Source organism: Pholis gunnellus (genome assembly GCF_910591455.1).
Source record: "Pholis gunnellus genome assembly, chromosome: 5".
NCBI classification, from domain to species: Eukaryota; Metazoa; Chordata; class Actinopteri; order Perciformes; family Pholidae; genus Pholis; species Pholis gunnellus.
This window is the reverse complement of record NC_136531.1, coordinates 23,307,492-23,326,635: the sequence shown is the minus strand read 5'-3', so window position 1 is coordinate 23,326,635 and position 19,144 is coordinate 23,307,492. Positions and strand designations below refer to the sequence as shown.

Here is a 19,144-nt window from a genome sequence, read left to right as displayed (position 1 = left end):
CACTACCACTATCAATACACTGCCACTAAAACTACAGTACCTCATTACTGCATCCACTACTTACTAGAACTACTACTTCTAGTTAAAGCACTAAAGCACAACATAAACACACACCAATACATTAACATACACTATACCTTCACTTGTAGCACCATCATTGCATTATACTACAGACGTAGAGAACAATTTAATCTCATGTGGGCTACTACATACTTCACAGGCTTGCGTTTCTATGTGCCTCTCTCTGAAAGCCTGGAAGAGGCCTTTTCATACAGCACCATTAAAGCCGATCACTTGTGCAAGGGTTTGTGCCTTTAAAAGAAAATCTCCATTTAGTTTTTTTTTTTGGGGGGGGGGGGGGGGGGATTGTCTGCTCCTCATCTGGTATCAGGGGAGTTGTTGCTGCACTGTTCTGTTACAAAACGACAGAGAAAAGAGTTGTGGTGTCTTCTTCATCTTAGAAGGGGACGGGTCCGTAGTAGGCGACGTATGCGGCGACGATGCCTGCAGTCTCGGCCATCTCGTCACAGGCAATGTTCAGCTCGCACACCTCTCTCAGGCTGCAGGGCAGAGGAGGGACACGAGGTTAGAAGGGCTGCAACATCTCTTAGACTTCTGGGTTGTTTTTTTTACACCCGACTAATATGTAAAATGATAATTTGACCGTAGGCAGGAACTTTGCAGCAAGGAATAAAGTAAATAACTGTACCTTTCCAGCTGCAGGGGGCTGAGGACTCCTGTTGGGGCAGCTCTTCTTCTCCTCAGGAGAACAGCAGCCATGTCTTTCTCCATGACCACCTCGGACACTGCGGGGACGAACATCACAAAATCAAACTTTTTGTCTTTTTAAATTTTTTTTTTAAATGTTCTTGTTTTATAGTCTAACTTTAAGTCATTCTGAAACCATGCAATGATTCTTTCTGGAGACAAAAATGTTGCACACCCTCGTCACTGGCTGACTCGGATGAAGATGACTCGGATGAAGAAGAAGAGGAAGAATCGGAGGAGTCGGAGGAGTCGGATGCTGAGGAGTCAGACTCAGAGGAGGAGGAGGAGGAGGAAGATGATTCGGAAGACTCTGAGGAAGAGGAGGATGAGGAGGATGAGGAGGAGGAAGACGAGTTGGAGCTGGAGTTGGAGTCAGATGCGGAAGAGTCTGAGGAAGAGTTGGAGTCGGAGGCTGAGGACGAATTAGACTCTGAGGAGGAGGAAGAGGAAGATGAGGAGGATGAATCGGGGGCGGCGGGGTCAGCAGGGTCAGCAGGGTCAGCAGTATCAGCACTGTCAGCGGGGTCAGCAAGGTCAGCTGGCTCAGCTGTGTCAGCGGGGTCAGCAGGTGCAGCATCAGCCGCTGTGTCGGCAGCAGGGTCCACGACAACCTCTGGCTCAACAGCTGGGGAATTACAGAAAATAACACTTTTATAGGCACACTGTAGGCAGCTACACTATTCCAAATAACACAGAGGTCAATCTCAGGAATCACAGCAGTGATGGGACGAGTTTGTCCTTACCTCCCATGGACCAGCACACTGACAGAAGGGCACAGATGGAGAGGAGAGTCAGAGTCTTCATGATGCCTTGTAGTTAGTTTCACTCTGTAGAAAAGTCTCTTTCTTGATTGTGCGCCCTTCTTTCCTTCGATGGCTTGCTCTGTTTCCTTACCCCAATTCGAGGTCAATATATACTGAAGTCCACCTCCTTTCTCAGACCAAAGACAGCCCTGTGATTGGCCGGGGAATCAAATGTCAACGTTTCCGCTTCCACTTGTCATGAAAGCTCCCCTTAACACCCACGCAGCCCTGGCACAAAGTCCGAAAAACTCGTTCACCCGCGCAGAAACTTACAAGCCCACAAACATTCCTGGCATTCAACTGTACGTACAGTGCATGTACTGTATGTAAACACGTATGTATTCATGTATGTATGCCTTGACTCGACATTAAAGCCAATCCCAGACAAACAGGGTGACATGAAGAAAGTTGGACTAACATCGGGGGATTCCCCTTCTCCACACGCACATGCACACATGCAAATATACACACATATTTGACCTTTAATTCTAAAGAACTCCTATATGTCCCATACATAAATGTCAAATTCGATTACTGAATTGACATCCTAAAATAGTTTCTCCTTCTGGCTTTTGGGTATATTTTCTCCAACAAAATGCCAAAATGTCAATCACTCCCTGAGGTCAAACTGAATCAGTTTTTATACTTGTCGTGTTTACCAATCCTGTAAATCCTCTTTTAATCACTGTATATATAATGCAACACCCCCCCTGAAAGTCTAAACCAGTTGTGTTACTGATCTCTATAAAATACCCTTCAGATGTGATTGGATCTTAATCAGGGAGACCCGTTGCAGGGTTGATTCTTCAACATGAAGTCCGCCGGTCCTGCCGTTGCTGTTATGTTGCTCCGCTCCGCTCCACCCCCACAAACCCCAAACTATAGCTTGAGCCGACCACAGGCTACTAATCGAGTGACATGGGACAGCAGTGAGCCTCGTTATGCGACAGAGCTTAATTAGAGTGTTGCAGAGTCCCACCAGAACCGCAGTCAGTCACTATTTACGGATCCATCTGGGTCTAGCTCCTGGCCCAGATGCAGGCACGGCCACGGTTTACCAACGCCAAGCAGTGGCCCAATACATGGCCTCGCTTGATGTAGTTCAGCAGATATACGGCTAAATATAAGCCGCCCCCGTGTTTTGGATGCACAGCGTTATATATGCGGGTTTGGATGCAGCTTTCTGTTTGTGCGATACAGTTGAAGTGCGGCTTCAGCTGTGGTTTATGATAAAAAAGATATATGGTATTTTTGAGTTTGCAGCTTGGCCCTAAACTATCTTGCACCGTAAATACTGACTAGATAACCAAAAGTTTATGCACACATATCACTTCATGTATATATATATATGTCCCAGAGGGTCCCCAAACGGCTCCATCTATCACGTAGTGAGACGTTCTGAGAAGTTCAGTGCAGCTGCAGGGTGACCTTGGTGTCCTTCGTGTTTCATATAGTCTAGCGTTATTCCTGGTGTCAGGCATTTGTCTTGGACCGTGTGCTGTGTAATTTCAATGTCTGGTTCAGTGTCCATTTTTGTGGTTGCGTCTTAGTGCACGGGGGAGACACAGTTGGAGAAAACAATTGCCGCAGCATCCCTGAATAGGCAGGAAATACAGTGTCTGGTGCATTTCTGCCCTAGACCTTGTTTGTTGTTGTTGCGTCTCGGCTTTGAAATCTTTTAATTTAGACGATGAGTAATGCTCACTTTTATTCACTGTTGTTCTGGGTTTACACATTTCCTGTTTGTCCAGCATAAAACTTACATGCACAGGTGCATATATACTGTGTGACAAAGACGCCATTAAGTGTAGGGCGATCAACTGTTGTCTTCTTCTATATTAGGTGATACGGTATCCTCTCAGGCCAAATATAATACTATCTTTACTGTACCAGGACCAGAAGGAGAGAACCCATTACTCGCTGCATTGGTTCACTGTAAGTTTATGATTTGATTTAAAATGTATTTTACTTGTTGAAAGCACTTCCCCTGAGGTTCATCTTCTGAGTCTTTTAGTTGTTCCAAAATGCATTTTTTCCCAAGTCGTTGGGGCAGACTGTCTGAGGACCGGAGAGCGACTGAAACTGTTTTTGTCTTTAAACCTAAACTTTTAATAAGAAGGTTTTATAGCCCTCATTTAAAATGTCATAATAATAATAATTTATTTCATTTGTATCAATGTTTTAAGATATTTTATTGCATCATATATATCATATTTGTTATTGTCTTTTATTCAGTTTATTTATTTATTTATATACAGTATATTATTATTATTATTTCTGTTTCTCATGTGCATTAGTCTCATTGGTTTACAGTTTGTATTTGTGTGTTTGCGTGTGTATGAAGGGTTATTTTTAGAAACATTTTGCCATTTGATGAATGGGTTTACAACATAATCATTTATGTATTTCTTTCATATTCATGACATATCTCTTCCCTACCCCTCCTTTAAGTGCATCTATAGGCTGTTTATTGACCTTGAGTTGACACTTCTGGAGATGAGCGTGCATCTCAGACCTAATAGACCAGGGCTCCATCAGGTCTGTATCAAGCTTTTAAACAAACAAATCCCACCACCAATAACGGTAAGCCCACGTTAACACACCAGTAAGATATGTAAAGGACAGATCAGTGTTAACAGCAGGTTTATCTACACAGCAAAGAGTCTGTTTTGGTGTACAACTTATTTTTCACTGTAAATTTCCTTCTTTTGTCCTTGGTCCCTGCCAGTTTTACTCCACTTGCATGATACACACGCATCACATGGTTGCAACAAACAAGCTTTAAATGACCAGTTACAGGCGTGTATTTAGACTTTTCTTTTTAAACCATTACCTCAGTGTGCGTGTGTGGATGCTCATGACTTACAGAGAACATTTTAGGTTGTAGGTAAGAGCATGTGTAACCTCAGCAAGGTGTAATTTACGGGAAATATGCTGTAATACACCAACTGAATGATAAAAAAGGATAGATTTGTGATTTTGTATTACGGTACGTGAATAAAAGAAAATGTAAACTGGGAGATATAATGCAGCATATAACAGTGCAGACATGTTGAAGGAGAGGGGGCCTAAAAGTGTCCATATTTTTGCAATCGATGCAAAAATTATGTTTTGTGTTATAAATACTGAAAAACTCCTGAGAGAGACATTTACTGTGTACGGCTCTCTGCTTAGCAGACTGATAGCAGATCTCCTGCAGCACCAGAGACTTATTAGCCATAACAGTGACACTATGGAGTCATACCACAGCTATTTAATCCTATCTAATGAAGCACATACTGTAACCTACTACTATTCAATATCTATATATTCTGCCAAGTGCATCAGGATGACCTTATGGAAGGATAAACAGACAGCAGCCATTTAAAAAAAAAGTTTGATGTATGGAAATAATGCGAGTTAGAGACTTTTGTGTTCGAGCACTAGATGAAGGAGTAGAGTTGTTGAAACAACATGGGAGATGTCATGAAAGAAAGGCTTCTCACCAGGGGCGGACTTAGTATTGAGACCCTTTATTTAAGTAGAAGGAGCAATATCACACTGTGAAAACGCTCCACTACAGGTGAAGGTCCTGCTTTCAAAACCTCAGTTATGTAAAAGTAAACGAAAATGTACTTCAGAATAGGCCTAAAGGTACTCATTGTGCAGAAAATGGTCCCTGTCAGTGTTTTACTGTTATATATGTCTTTAAATTGATTATACTGTTGCATTAAAGGTGGGGTCAGCGATTCTAATCCAATGCTTCTCGTCAAATTCAGTGAATATCTCCTCACGGCCCGCTAGCTGTCCGTGGTGTGTGTGCACTGATTACACCTCACACTATTCCAGCCAGGAAAGGGAAAGGCCTTGGATGTAGAAAGAGAATGAAAAGGCAGCAAGAGGGACTGTAAATCTGGAGGGGGGGGGGGGGTTTGTTTGGGTGTTGAGTTTAAATATCAACAATCTTTCTTCAGAAACGCTGACTGCACCTTGAATGTGTAGTTGTTGCTTGTTACTGCTGTAGATGTGCACATGTCCTGTGAGAACAGCATCTCTGAAAAGTCATCTTTTCATGAGCTCAGAAAAGCAGCCCGGTTTTCAAGGCTGTAAAAATAAATGCCAGTGAAATCCACAGTAAAGTACTGTATATTGTTACTGCATATTTTTTCACAGTAGAATACTGTGTATTTAATGGGACATTACAGTACTCAATAAATTACAGTGGAAATCACAGTGATGAATTTGTTTCTTTAGAAAATCAAAGTAACCAAATGTATTGTGTAAATATATAATGTATTGTATAAAAGTAAATTACAATGATTTGTTTTTTTAAAATAATAAGTTACTTGTCAATTGCTTTCCCGCTAATCCAAGAGAAATACATTTTATTAGTTAGTTTTTGAAAATAACATTAATATTAGAGCAATTGTTACTAAACACAATTTGAGATCCTAACTGAAGATCCTCACTTATTACTTCTACTCCTCAGAAGCCTAACTTTATTTATTAAAATGACAGAAACAACATGCTAATATAGAACCATGTCGTGCACCACATTTATCAACTACCTATTCAACACAGGGGCATTATCTTACAGCTGGCCTGTTGATGGTTTAAAGTCATCTCGCTGCCACCAACAGACCCCAGCAGTGCGTTATGTAACACCGTCTCATCCGTGGACTGTCTCCATTGCAGCCGTAAACAAACTCAGATGGCCGGCGACACACGCTGTATATTTTCGTCTGGCCTCTGAGAAACATCCACCTGCCAGGCTTTTCCCAATTCCACCGGATGCATCCGCTTGGCAATACAACACCAATAATTATACCGATCCCAAGTCTGGGCCTTGAAATCCCCTTCTTACTTGAGAGAATATTTCTGGGACAAGCCCAAACATTTTCACTCTTGATGTCTCCACTCCACAGCCCGTCTGTTCTGCTTTTATAAAGCTTTTATTGCTAAATACGTATTTAGAGACCGATATGTCTTTGAGTCAAATCCCTTTTTAAATGTGACGCCCTGCTTTCAGCTGTGTGTGATTGCTGCCTCTGTGATTCCTTGCTATTCATCATTGGTATTTTCTTATGTCAGTTTATCATGTACAGATGATGTTTTCTATTTGTATTTACACACTTTTCTTTCCAGGACGAATCATATGAGAAGCTTGAGGGCCTTGGTCCAGCTCTTCCCAGTCTTCTCTCTGTCAGTCTCTCTGAGGTCGGTGTGTTGTGGTCCTGACAATAACATTAGTGGACAGACTGACAAACTCCGCCAGATCGCTGCGATTTGTGGCCAGTAACTTGCGGCCCCGCTGACCAGACCGCAGATGGGCTCACACTCGCGTAAACAGACAAAACACAACACACACCCGGTTAAATATGTGAGGACACATGAGACACACACACACATGCAAATGTTTACTTTGCATAGTTTCTGTTGTGTTGGAGGGAAGAAATGACAAGGCTTTACATTCTAACACACAGCCATAGTTTCACAGAAGAAAGAATCAGACGGCCCTTTTCCATTTCGTTTTTTTTATTTAATACACATCAATTCATTTACATTTGATTAGGAGTCCTAGAGCTCTGTTTTGGCCTCAGCTTCTTCCTGCTTCACCTCCTGAGAAACATAAAAGAGCGACAAGTGAAATACAGTAGTTTACCACACGTGCATTCATTTAGGACCTCAAAGTCACCAACATCGATGCATTATGTGATGGATATTTAGTTTATTATGGTTCTGCTTCACTTCGAGTTTTATCTATCATACACTATATGATTTCAGTATTTTTTATGCCATTTTGTTGATATCCTTGCTCTTACTCTGGTCCCAATTGTTGTAGAGCTTCAGACTCTACGTCACACCCAGCTGGAGCACTGTGTGGTGCAACCGAGCAAATTAGTGCATAAAGTGAGGTTTCCTGTCTTTTGTGTGGCACATATACTTTACAGTGAGGCCAAGAGGTGCTTTTATTCTTGTTGAACATTACTGGTGTGCTCCAACTCACTGCCACTTTCCCTTCACGACAAGTGAACGAGAGCTCCTGTTTACTTTAACTGTGCTTTTTTATTTGAAATCACCAAACTGCAGCTCTTTTTTTACTTTAAATTGTTCCAAATCTTAACCAGCTGTTGCAGCTACAAGGTCATAATATATCTAACCATCAGCAGTGATTAAGTTTAGGTTAAGCCATAATGGCCGCTCACCTTCAGTTCCCCTCGTAAGAAGGACTGGCAGAACTCCCGCACTCGCTCAGTGGAGATCTCTCCAGCGGGCAGGAGCCACTTCATGTCAGAGCTGCCATCATATATACCAACTCGTGGGAGGTCCTGGGACTTGAGGCCAAAGTAGCCCAGTGACCGGGAGTTGGACTTCACTGCTCCATTAATCAGCACGAACAAGAACTGGAACACAGTTTTTATGACTTCATTTAGACAGGAAATGTAACTTCTACTATAATTTGATTAAAATAAATCACGCTGTTGTATTTGAAACTATTGTTTTTTTTTAAGTGAAGTCATTTGGTTATTCTCACCTTGCCTGTGAATTCAGGGGCCAGGGCTCCCAGTCGCTCAGTCAGCGCAGTGTATTCTTTACTCCCCCTGTTGGCAAAGAGCAGGAGGTGTGTCTTCACCTCTGAATTGAACAGGCCCACAGCGGTCTGAGGAGGGAGAAAAATATATACACAGAATGAGGGTTAAGACGGGAGAAGTTATATTCTAACTGGCCACCCATGATGTCCTTCCTCTCAACTGACAAGCTCCAACAGGGACAAGCAGGTTATTTTCAAATCTCATTGTGTTGTTTTCTCTTTGCACGGACGATTGTGCGACTACTTACTGGATCGTGTCAGCGCTGCAACCTGCCATTCATGTTGGATACATTTATATTCTTGGAATACTTTGAATAGTGGTAGAGAGTAACGAAGTACATTTACACAAGTACTGTTCTTAAGTACAATTTTGTGACATGTACTATCTACTGCACTACATTTCAGAGGGAAATATTGTACTTTCTTGAATGCATCCGACAGTTACTTTTAGAATAAATCTGACTTTTTGAAATGATACAGTTTCAAGAAATGACTACCCAACAGTATGTAAACTAGTTAAAATCTACTTGATGAAAACCCCTAAAACTTTGGTAATCATCGACAAATGCTGCTTGCACAGATACATCATAAATAATAATCAGAAATATGATTTATAATAAGGTAATATAACACTGACTGAAATTCTGCTGCCCATACTTTCACTTATGCTTGAATTACATTTAGTTGCTAATAATTCTGTACTTTTCCTGAATGCATGACTTTTACTTGAGTACTTCTACAGTATTTTATTGCTACTTTATTCAATTAAAAGATCTGGATACTTCTCCATCACTGTGGGAAAATGAGAGTTTGGCAGTGGAGAACATAAAAAGTGTATTTGGAGGCTTTTTACTCTTTTTTAAAATGTGTATTTGTCTTCAATGAAAATATTCTTAAGTACAGTTTTAGGGGATAAATGACAGGAAATAAATAATTAGTTTGACAGACAGAGGCAGGCTGTTGGCTCCAGAAAAGCATTTAATAGACACTGATGACGACATGAGTTGGACCTACCACTTGGTTGTACTCTGTGATGTATCGAACCTCATTGATGGTGATGAAGTTTACAAGACCGTCAGCTTCTAACTTCTTGGTTGTGGCGATAACGAGGTTCTCCTGGTGGTTATCTGCCTGGATCACATGACACACGTCATCATTGTCATACAACTGATGTAAGCTGTATACGGGACTGTAACATATCTGCCAGAGGCAAAAAGTTAGGTAAAAACAGACACTAATTAAACAGTCATTTATTGACACATTTCATAATTGCTAACATTCGTAACACCAACACTGAATTAATCCTATTTACCGAAATGATAGTTTACCTGCTATTATACAGTTGACCCTGCATGGTGCTTTTCACTGCCATTGGCTTGGGTTCCTTTGTTTTAGTTTAGGTTAAGACTGAGGAAACCAACAGATCGCAAGAACATTCTGTAGCTAACGTGTATGACTCATTGTTCTCAGGTGGGTAAACTGGTAACTATTCAGTCTAATGTTGTAAGATTGAAATGGTTTAATTCATTAACAGCTTCAATAACACTCAGGGCAGCTGAATGAATGAGAAATGCAGTAAAACTTGTTATTTGTACGAATTACCCAATTTGTTTTAGTCATAGTTCAAATGTGAATGACACATGCATAATATGTGTAAATACAGCTATTGGTGCCGAATTCATGTGTAAAGAAAAAGTGTTATAACACATGTATTTAAGTTGATTTTGATTTTACTATCGTATTAGACGATTTGATTAATGTATTTTGAGCCATACCTGATGAATATAAAGAAATATGTTTTTTATATAATATATAAATGATAAAAGAGAGTACACAAAGCAGAGTATTCTATATGTAGATGTGGGCTATATGATAATATAATCATTCAACAAGAGATTGCATGATAATTGTCCTCACATATCCACAATAACAGAACCATATTTTATTATGAAACGCCTGTTATGAATATGAATGTTGCGTTATATTCAATCCCTCTCTTTTTCTCTATCAAAACATGGAAAAAGTAACAACTTGCGTCCGATTTTGTGTTGTTGTGGTTTTATAAATGTAACTTGTGGTGTTAGATTGCTGCTAGACCAACCCATTAATAAAGAAAGAGTAAACTGTTTTTGAATACAGTGAAAAAAAGTCTTTGAAAGGCTAAACGCCAACAAATGTGGATTGAAGTGGAATATTTCGTTAGATAGAAAACGTAAAACGTAAACCTGTCACCGGCTTCATCCACAAAGAGCAGCAGTTGATTCATCAGATTTATTGACCTGAGCATGCTTTTGTGTGAAATAGCGCTTTACTGCCAGTACATTGTGGCCACTTATGAGTATGGCAACATATGCGTCCCCAGTCCATAGATATTTACATTTAAGTTTATCTCTTTGGCTATTTTTGGACAATAATCTTGTTTCTCGTTGTTTTTTTTAAAGCATTCATGTCAATAGGGCAATGTCAATATTGCCCCACCCTACCTATGGGCCTATACGTTAACCTGTGTGGCTCCTTGTCATTGTTCTCAGCCGTCATGGTGCAGAATACCTTTCTAAAAAGGACGATGGTGTCTGAGGAGAGACTGTAGTCCGCCAGCACCTCTTTCTCCGTGCAGATGGCCACAGGGACTGAGTCAACTCGCTTCGCGGCTGAAACAAGTTCCTGATAGCCGTGACTTTCCTCTCCCTGAGACATGAGAGAAAAACAGAGTTACATCTCAGCTTCATCAATCATTCTTTTGTTTGTCTTTCATTATTGCACACTATGTAGTGATTTTAATAACATTTCTTGTCTTTTTCCGTAATATTTTTGGATTACTATACATCTATCGTATTTCTCGCACAACCTGCTTTGGAATCACTGGCAAATATAAAATGGAAAACACATTCCTTAATCCTCAGGTAGGGAGTAAAATGAATCTTTCAAATCCAGGCAAGCACTTTGAGACGCCCTGAGAAGGGAAGTTATGCTCATATGCAGTATCAAATTAACTATTTCCATTTTGTGCTACTTTATACTTTTACTCCATTACTTTTTAGAGGAAAGTTTTATATTTTTGCTGGAAGTCGAGCGATCAATCGGCCAAGGCGGCAATAGCAGCTTTAACAAACTATCATTATCTGCGGAAAACTTGGTTCCGATAGTGGTCGATGGCTGCCTAGCTTCCAAAAACTGGCTCCTGTAACCATTCCACCAAGAATATGTAAAAAAAAACAAAGGAATATACCAGCAAGAGAGAGAGGAGGTCTGACTCAAAGGAAGGTGAATCATGTCTATTCTGAGCCAGTATTGCATGAGCTCTGGCAATCCATTTTATCATTTTGCAGCCTGTAATATGTGTTCAATCCCAGTGAGTCACAGCACCCAATATTTTGGTCTCTTTTTGCCTTCAGCATCACGGTCCAACTATGCCTTATGTGCTCTCTCTTCCATTCTCCTCTCATGAAACTTCTCCCTGCGTTTGTTTACGAGGGGGTCAATGAAGCCAATCCCACAAGTCCTCAGATACGTATGTATTTCCTGTCCAGTGGCCCGCCATCTTCCCCCGCACACAGAGGCTGGCCAAAGGGCTCGCCTCTTTGGGACGGCTAGTCACTCTCTGTCCTCAAAGCACCAGCGCTGCCAAAGGTGTGGCCACAGGAAATTCTTCTTGTTCTTCCAAATCTATTCGTGACAACGGCATCAAAAACACCAGGGTGCAAACAAATGCTGTATTTTTGGAGCCCTCACAGTCTCACTCTCAGCTAATTGGTCTGATCACGTGTGGTTTCGCCGCGTGCATGTTGGCATAATAAACTAAGCCGTAAAACAGCCCCCTGTGGGCTTGTTTAAAAGATGTCTAAAAGCTGATTTGAGCCCATGGTTGAGACTTGTTTTTTTTCTCTAAATGGAATTTGCATGTCTGACCTCCAGGAATCCGATGACCACCACTTCAGCAGAGTCGATGAAGGCCTCAGCAGCTTTGGTGTCAGTCAGTCTGGGAAGGGCACTGTCTGAGACAGAAAGACACAACATACACAACACAACTTCATTTGCGCCTTACAGTCCCAGTCCTCGTCTCTACAGTGTTATGAGTCTACAGCCATGCTAGCGGCTCAGTGATGCTGTACTTAGTACTTAGATACAGCTGTGGGCTGATCGCTAACGTCGGCATCACATCCTCTTAACGAAAACCGCTAACATGTTGAAATTTAGCAGGTATAATGTTTTAAACCATTGTTAATTAAGCACTTAAGCATCCCAAACTTGGCTAAAAGTACTTAACACAAAGTACAGTTGGTTCATTGGTTTCGCAGGTATTTGATCACAAACCAAAGTATTGGACAAATAACAATATCCAAAATCCTGAGGCGGATAAATGTCTTTACCAAATTTCACGACAATCTATCCAATAATCTTTCATTCAAAACCCCAAATGTGAACCTCATAGTGTTGCTGAAGGAAAAGTCGGGAGATCACCACAGTAGGATTCAATGTCTGGGAACTATGAATATCTAGACAATAATATGTGGCAATCCATCAAGTAGAAGTTTAGATATTTCACTAGATAAGAGAGTCAGGGGATCATCAAAGTCAGTAAGATGCATCATCTGGTGACCATGAATGTCTGTTCATGGCAATCCATCCGATATGTCCACCTCATGGTCGAGGTAAAGGCAGGGGATCACCAATATGATAAGGATTCATCCTTCGTGGACTATTAATCTCACACAAATCTTACACAATTGGTAAAAATGTGATGGTTAGTGGGAAGTGGTGAAAGACAAAGTCTACAAACTGTGTCGTTACAACACTTTGAGGCACGTTTGATTTGTCCGCACTGAAAGCAGAGGAAAGAACTGTAGAATAAAAAACCAGAAGACTCGTTTAAAACTTAAATCAATTTACCTTTCTCTGCGGCAACGACAGAAGACACCAGGAGGGAGAAAAACAGAGTGATCAGCATGTTTCAACGGATTCAGCTGACAGGCTGGCAGGAAAAGAGAACAAAGCAAGGAATGTCCTGAAGACTTTGTAGCTGTTTGACTTTGTACGAGGAGTCGCGTCACCTCTGCTCTGTGTCCGACAGTCGCCACATGGCAGCCGGATGTGGCTGCTTGCAACCTCTCTGGGATGTGATTGGAGCCTTTCATGAGAACCAGCCAGGTGTTCTTGATAAGTGGGCGGGCTGGGACGTTAGACTACGTGTCACCATGCGACAGGGGACGGGTGAGAGTGTGTGTCCGCACTGTGGCGTGGGGACAATAATGGTCCCATTGGTCCAGCTGACCTTTGCTTTTGAGAAACATCGCACACCTTTTCCTGTGGCTCGTTAGTAGCATCTTAGTAGCAACTTTGCTGTCAAAATGTCTTGTGCTGCAGTGTGCTACATTAATCTGTTGTGGGTGTGAGGCTTTGCTGACAAAGCAGCCTGCTTCATACTCAGGCTGCAGATTTGGAGTGAGGAGGCCGATGTGACCCGTGACTAACTAGGCTGCATTCTGGTGCATTCACCACAGGAGGGACACAGCTCCCAGACAATCCATCCTTACTTTTTGGTATTTGGAGACGCAATCTCACTATTTTTTTTATGAATAGCTGTTATTACAAGAAATCAAGGTGTGAATCTAGATGTTATACTCTTGATTTTCTTCTTTTTACTAACTTTTTAACATATTTTAACTTGCTTTTTTTAAATATTGCAAATCCTCTTTGAGTGTGCAATATAAAACAGATTTATTATGAATTTATATAAATACTTTAAAGATGAAAGGTAATTATTTCCAACATTCAGTAAGTGTAAACTAAGATAAATAATTATCAGTAAACATCTCAAAACAAACTATGTGAAAACAAGATTTGAACAAATCAACTGAATAACTTTGAGTAATTGACTTTTTATTAAAAAAAACACACATCGCACCATAAAATGGAAGTGTCTAAATGTGACATTTCAATATTTATTAATACTAGATTTTTAAACTATTTAGTATGGATTTAGTATGAGTAGATTAAGTGCACACTACCTCTGCAAGCGAGTATCTTGACTGCAAATTATTTTAAGAAAAATCTGTTGTGTTATTGATGTTGTTACCATGATATCACAAATCATAATAATACAAAAATCTGAAACTGTCACCTAAGACGAACAAGAATGTGTTGATGTTAAAACTAAAACTAAAAGCCTCTGAAATGCAGATTTATTCATAACAGCACCAAGGATATTATTAAACTAAATTCCAGAACAATAATTGATATGAAGTTTGATGTTTTACATGATGATTTTAACATTTTTCCCATTGACAGAGGAACCTGCTAAAAATGTTCTGGCAGGGTAGTTTGGTCGACCACAGAGCAGAAACAAACGTCTGGATGCACAAAGATACAATGAACTCTTGAGGACAAAATGGTCTGAACCCTGTAAACCTTCTCTTGTGCCTCAATAAAATCAGAATACTCTGCATACAAATCTAAAATTATTGAAGATAAAAAAGGTTATTCTGATTGTGAAAAAACACACAAAAATAGCCTCCTGAAGCTATTTAGTGAGGACAATAATGAAAAAAAAACAAATGTTAGAGACTCATTAGTTGTATATTATCACAACACCAACAAACGTCTTCTGAGATTAAAGACACACAGGGTCTCGCCTCACTGTCAGGTCTTGGGTTTGTTCACATGGGGCTTAAGGGCAACAGGGCAACACTAATACTGCAAATAGATCAACAGCTAACGCCATAGGCTTATGACTTCTGTGACTGTATGTACAGGTGACGTCTGTCACAGTGACACTGCAACTCTTCTCAGGCAGAGACCAAATAAAGCTTCTTACAAACACTTATCTCTCTCATGAGCGTGACAGCACAGTGGAAGGTGAAGATTTAGATCACAGCCCACAAATGACGTATTGTTTAGTGTATACAAGGTATCCATAGAATAGCTATACTTGTTGGGTACATACTGTATGTGTAAGGATAGGGACTATGGGGGGGGGGTCACAACTTTGTCTTCTTTGAAATAAGTTACATTGGAAAATGTTTAAATGACCGAGAACCTTTTCATTTAAAAATGACAGTACTGAGTAACAAGGCAGCAGTAGTATTACTTTTATTTTCACTTCTTTTTAGATTATGACATATTTAAAAAATAAGTAGTTGGCATCTCCAAAGAATATTAAAAAGTCATAGTAGTGACTTTTATCATCATACCATACTATGACGTATTTATGAATTTTTCGACATATGTTTGTTGATGATGTAAATGCCTTTTTATGACTTTGACACATACTTTGATTTTTGTCTATTTTTAAATACTATACTACGACTTTTGTATTACTTTTTTCGACATACTATAATGACATATTATGATTTCTTTGAATACCATACTTTGACTTTATGACTTTTTTAACGTAAGACTTCATTATGAATTTTGCTATATAACTATGATTTATTCATTAAATACGATACATTATGATTTTTACTATACGATGCGTCTTTTAAGAATGTTTTGACAAACTATACTTTGACTTTTTAGGGCTTTTTTGGACACAATATACTGTGACTTATTTCATTCAACGTGCTGTATGAAGACATTTTCATGATTTTTTTTTCTGTACTATTCAGTTACTTTTTCTGGACATACTAGACAATTTATGATTTTTTTTACAAACTATAACTTTACTTTATGATTTCTTTCAGCATACTATACTATGTTTTTTTAATAACTGATTTTCAACATTCTATATTTTGTATTTTTGGCATACTTTTTTCATTTACTTTACACCAGACTTTCAAAAAAAATGTTTATCTCACACTCTACTGTTAATTACCCTCTTATTTCAAGATAAAATAATACACCAGCTAGCAAAACACCCCGAGTGTGTGCATGTGTTGTCTGTTTCATTCAACTCTTAGGGTCAACAGGATCGTCTATCGCTGATAAAACTCACACAGGGCATCTTTCTGCACTGACACTTGTGGACAAGTCCCAATCCTATTACAGCCTGTTAGCTGCCAGCTGGTCGAGCCTCAGAGTGAAGAGTTGAACCTTCTTCTCGGAACAAACAACAAAGTGGAGAGAAAACCTCTGACTAGTACCAGACAAGCATCACCTGAAGTATTCTGGGTTCTGCACTGCTTTCTGTGTACCCTAAGCTATCAAGTTGTTTTTCTTTATTTAGTTTTGTCCGTGTTGCTATGTGTGTACTAAACTAACTACTTTCAGCTATTTATCTTTAACTACATATTTGCTATACATGTGCAGTATTTCTTAAAGAAAAGATACAATTCTATATATACACTATATATACTGTACTATATAATTGTCCATGGCTCAGGACAATTCGCAAAATGAAATACCAGAGCAGCTTCTGACGGGCAGAATACATCTTCAATGTGCGGTATCATGAAGAAGAAACTGAAAGTAGAGATTAGAGGAAATTAGGACACAAAACAAGGTGCACAGTGAGATTTAGTCAAGATGATTACTGTGCATGTGCTTTCCGTGACTTTGCAAAGTGCAATCCTACAGCCAGCGTGCAAAAATAGACACCACGCAGTCTTAATCAGCTAAATCCAAAAAAAGCTGATAAACTAGAAAATGGGGTTTTAATTCAAATTTTCTGTCAAATAATATAAATAGTGACGATTTTAGCGCCAACATCTGATACTATAACAAAATCATAGAGACTGTCTTTCATGTTTGACCACCCTCAGACGTGTCTTTTCATGTCAAATCAGCACTTGTTCACCTGTCAGTGTTGTCTCTCTTTAACCTGAGTCCATGTTATGAGGTGAGGGATTAAGAGCTGAGTGGTGTTCTGTTCTGCGTTTGTCATAAGTGATTGACCTCATGGCTCAGGGCTTCCCCGATCTTCCATCACATGCTGAAAGATCTTCGTACCAATGGGGTCAGGACACATTTTTGTTTGCCAATAAGTTGAAAATATATCTATATATATATCTTTAGTATTTTACAATGACTGCTGGGCTCTGTGTTATAGGGCTGCTGTTACGCGTCATGTAATATTTGAAAATTGCTGTTTTCAAGTCTAAATCTAAATATTCCATACCATCAGACATTTAGACGTATTATTGTTAAATGTAGAAGTTGAAGTGGTGGAAGAAGTATTTGGATCATTTACTTAAGCAAAAGTAGAAATACCATAAAATAAATATAATAAAAGTGTTGAATTAAAAATGTTACTAAAGTAAAGGTACAGAAGTATTACAAGCAATATGTACTTAAAGTATCACAAATAAAGCTGTATCATATCATTGTTTTTTCTCTAACAATTACACATAAATGTGTGAGTATTTTAATGTTGTAGTTGGTCAATGTGGAGACAATTGTAGATACTGTGTATACTCGGTAGATAAGTAGTATAATACTGTATCATATCATATAAGCATATCATGTGTTTTTAATGTAAAAGGTAGCTAGTAGCTATAAGTGTCAAATGAATGCAGTGGAGTAAAAATACAATATCTCTCTCTGAATTTTGGTGAGGTAGAAGTATAAAGTAGCAGAAAATGCTCAATAATCATAAATAATCATTAATACATAGTGAAAACAAAGGACATTGTTTTACACCTGCGGTTATTTTTCATATACAAGAAATACATTATTTCTGCTAAACCAAAAAGAAAAGTAGCTACTTGTACTGTAATACAATCTGATGCTGAGGGGTAAAGTGTGTGACAGACTGACTGACTATCTATTGAGAGATCTTCAGTGACTTGAAGTACACCTGTACTGTATTTATATCTCGCTTTGCTTCATCTCATCTATTCGAGGCTGAGCTGGTACAGAAGAGGACAGAGCTGAGTCGGCACATGAAACAATCGCACACCATCTGATGGGATTAGCCACTTGGAGGACTTTAAAAAGGGACCGTCGGACGGAGAGAGAAAACCGCAAGTAAGACAGCATCAGAAAAACACTTTGACTTCAACAGAAGGTGAGTTGAAACTGCAATTTTCTCAGCTCTGCTACGGCTTTGATAACATGTAATGCTTCAGAGAAGAAAAGGACAGACAGAGTGACGGCTTCATAGCTTTTTTTCCATGAGTATTATGGCTGAAAAGGAGCTGAAATGAGATCTGATTCTTTTACTGGGACTTCAAAAGGAATAGTTCTTTGTGCCGGCCTTCTTGTTGGTACTGCTGGAAGCCCGGTCTCTATTTCTCTGTAATGTCCTCTTTTCACTCGACGGATTTGGATGAACCCAGAGTAGTTTTGAACGCTGGTTGCACTTTCTTTGTCAATGCTTAATGTCTTTATGCTTTGATGTTATGTCCGTTATTTTAACAGGCTTGATTTCTGATTTTACTGTAATGACACCACTATGAAGGAGAGATTATCACCTGACGGATCTCATGTATTTTGTTCTTTTTCTTTTTCAGTAAATAACCAAAATGGCAGACGTTGCAGTTCCAGCCGACAGGAGGGCACCTCCCAAATTCAAGCAGAGGACTACTCGCACCTTCAAGAGCAAGGCGCCTAAACCCGGCCAGAAGGGGTGAGATGGATTTAAGATCACACACAAGCAGAAAAATACACAAGTGTTTACTTTAATTGTCACTTTAATCCTACTTTCAAGTAAGTACTTGTATCTCTCAGTTTGTACTGATCAGATCTTCTTTGTCTCATGCGCTCAGATTCGGAGACGACATCCCCGGCATGGAGGGCCTGGGCACAGACATCACAGTGGTTTGCCCGTGGGAAGCCTTCGGGGACATGGAGCTCGGCGACCTGGCCAAATACGGAATTGTTTAGCCCGCTGGCCTCTGCCTTTACCCGTATTGCCCCTCATGTATTCCAACTTTTGACTGTGCAGCTAAACATCTTGTACTTGTTTCTTAAAGAGGAGGCAGATATTGATGAATAAAAGGTTTGACCTGGGGTAAAAAATAGAGATCCAGCACTTTCTCTTGTCTCATTTCCACCAATTCTCCATCGTCCTCGTTATGAGAGTCAGCAGCTCCAAACCCGAGCTTGTACTTTCCACACGGGTAAAAAA

At 39.7% G+C, this 19,144-nt stretch overlaps 2 protein-coding genes across 2 annotated transcripts; both read right to left on the bottom strand.

The window, feature by feature from the left end:
- Positions 1-457: 457 nt before the first annotated feature.
- bglapl (bone gamma-carboxyglutamate (gla) protein, like) lies at positions 458-1,624 on the bottom strand (the record flags this gene model as incomplete). The annotated part of the gene is made up of 4 exons (XM_079159374.1): positions 1,512-1,624; positions 944-1,393; positions 710-806; positions 458-560 (listed from the first exon to the last, which is right to left on the bottom strand). Exons 1-4 carry the CDS (start codon positions 1,570-1,572, stop codon positions 458-460), a joined length of 711 nt encoding a protein of 236 aa, XP_079015500.1. The 5' UTR covers positions 1,573-1,624.
- A 5,450-nt stretch (positions 1,625-7,074) lies between these two features.
- On the bottom strand, positions 7,075-13,236 carry erp27 (endoplasmic reticulum protein 27). The gene is made up of 7 exons (XM_079159578.1): positions 13,033-13,236; positions 12,052-12,137; positions 10,693-10,830; positions 9,157-9,273; positions 8,086-8,211; positions 7,757-7,954; positions 7,075-7,169 (listed from the first exon to the last, which is right to left on the bottom strand). Exons 1-7 carry the CDS (start codon positions 13,088-13,090, stop codon positions 7,128-7,130), a joined length of 765 nt encoding a protein of 254 aa, XP_079015704.1. The 5' UTR covers positions 13,091-13,236; the 3' UTR covers positions 7,075-7,127.
- Positions 13,237-19,144: the final 5,908 nt, after the last annotated feature.

Bases quoted from the DNA above. Each gene is read 5' to 3' on its own strand.
- erp27 (XM_079159578.1), bottom strand. From the start codon at position 13,090: ATGCTGATCACTCTGTTTTTCTCCCTCCTGGTGTCTTCTGTCGTTGCC. The intron at 10,831-12,051 runs GTCAGACATGCA...CTCATGTCTCAG, and splicing joins TGGTCATCGGATTCCTGGAG to GGAGAGGAAAGTCACGGCTA. The intron at 7,955-8,085 runs GTGAGAATAACC...ACTGTGTTCCAG, and splicing joins CCCCTGAATTCACAGGCAAG to TTCTTGTTCGTGCTGATTAA.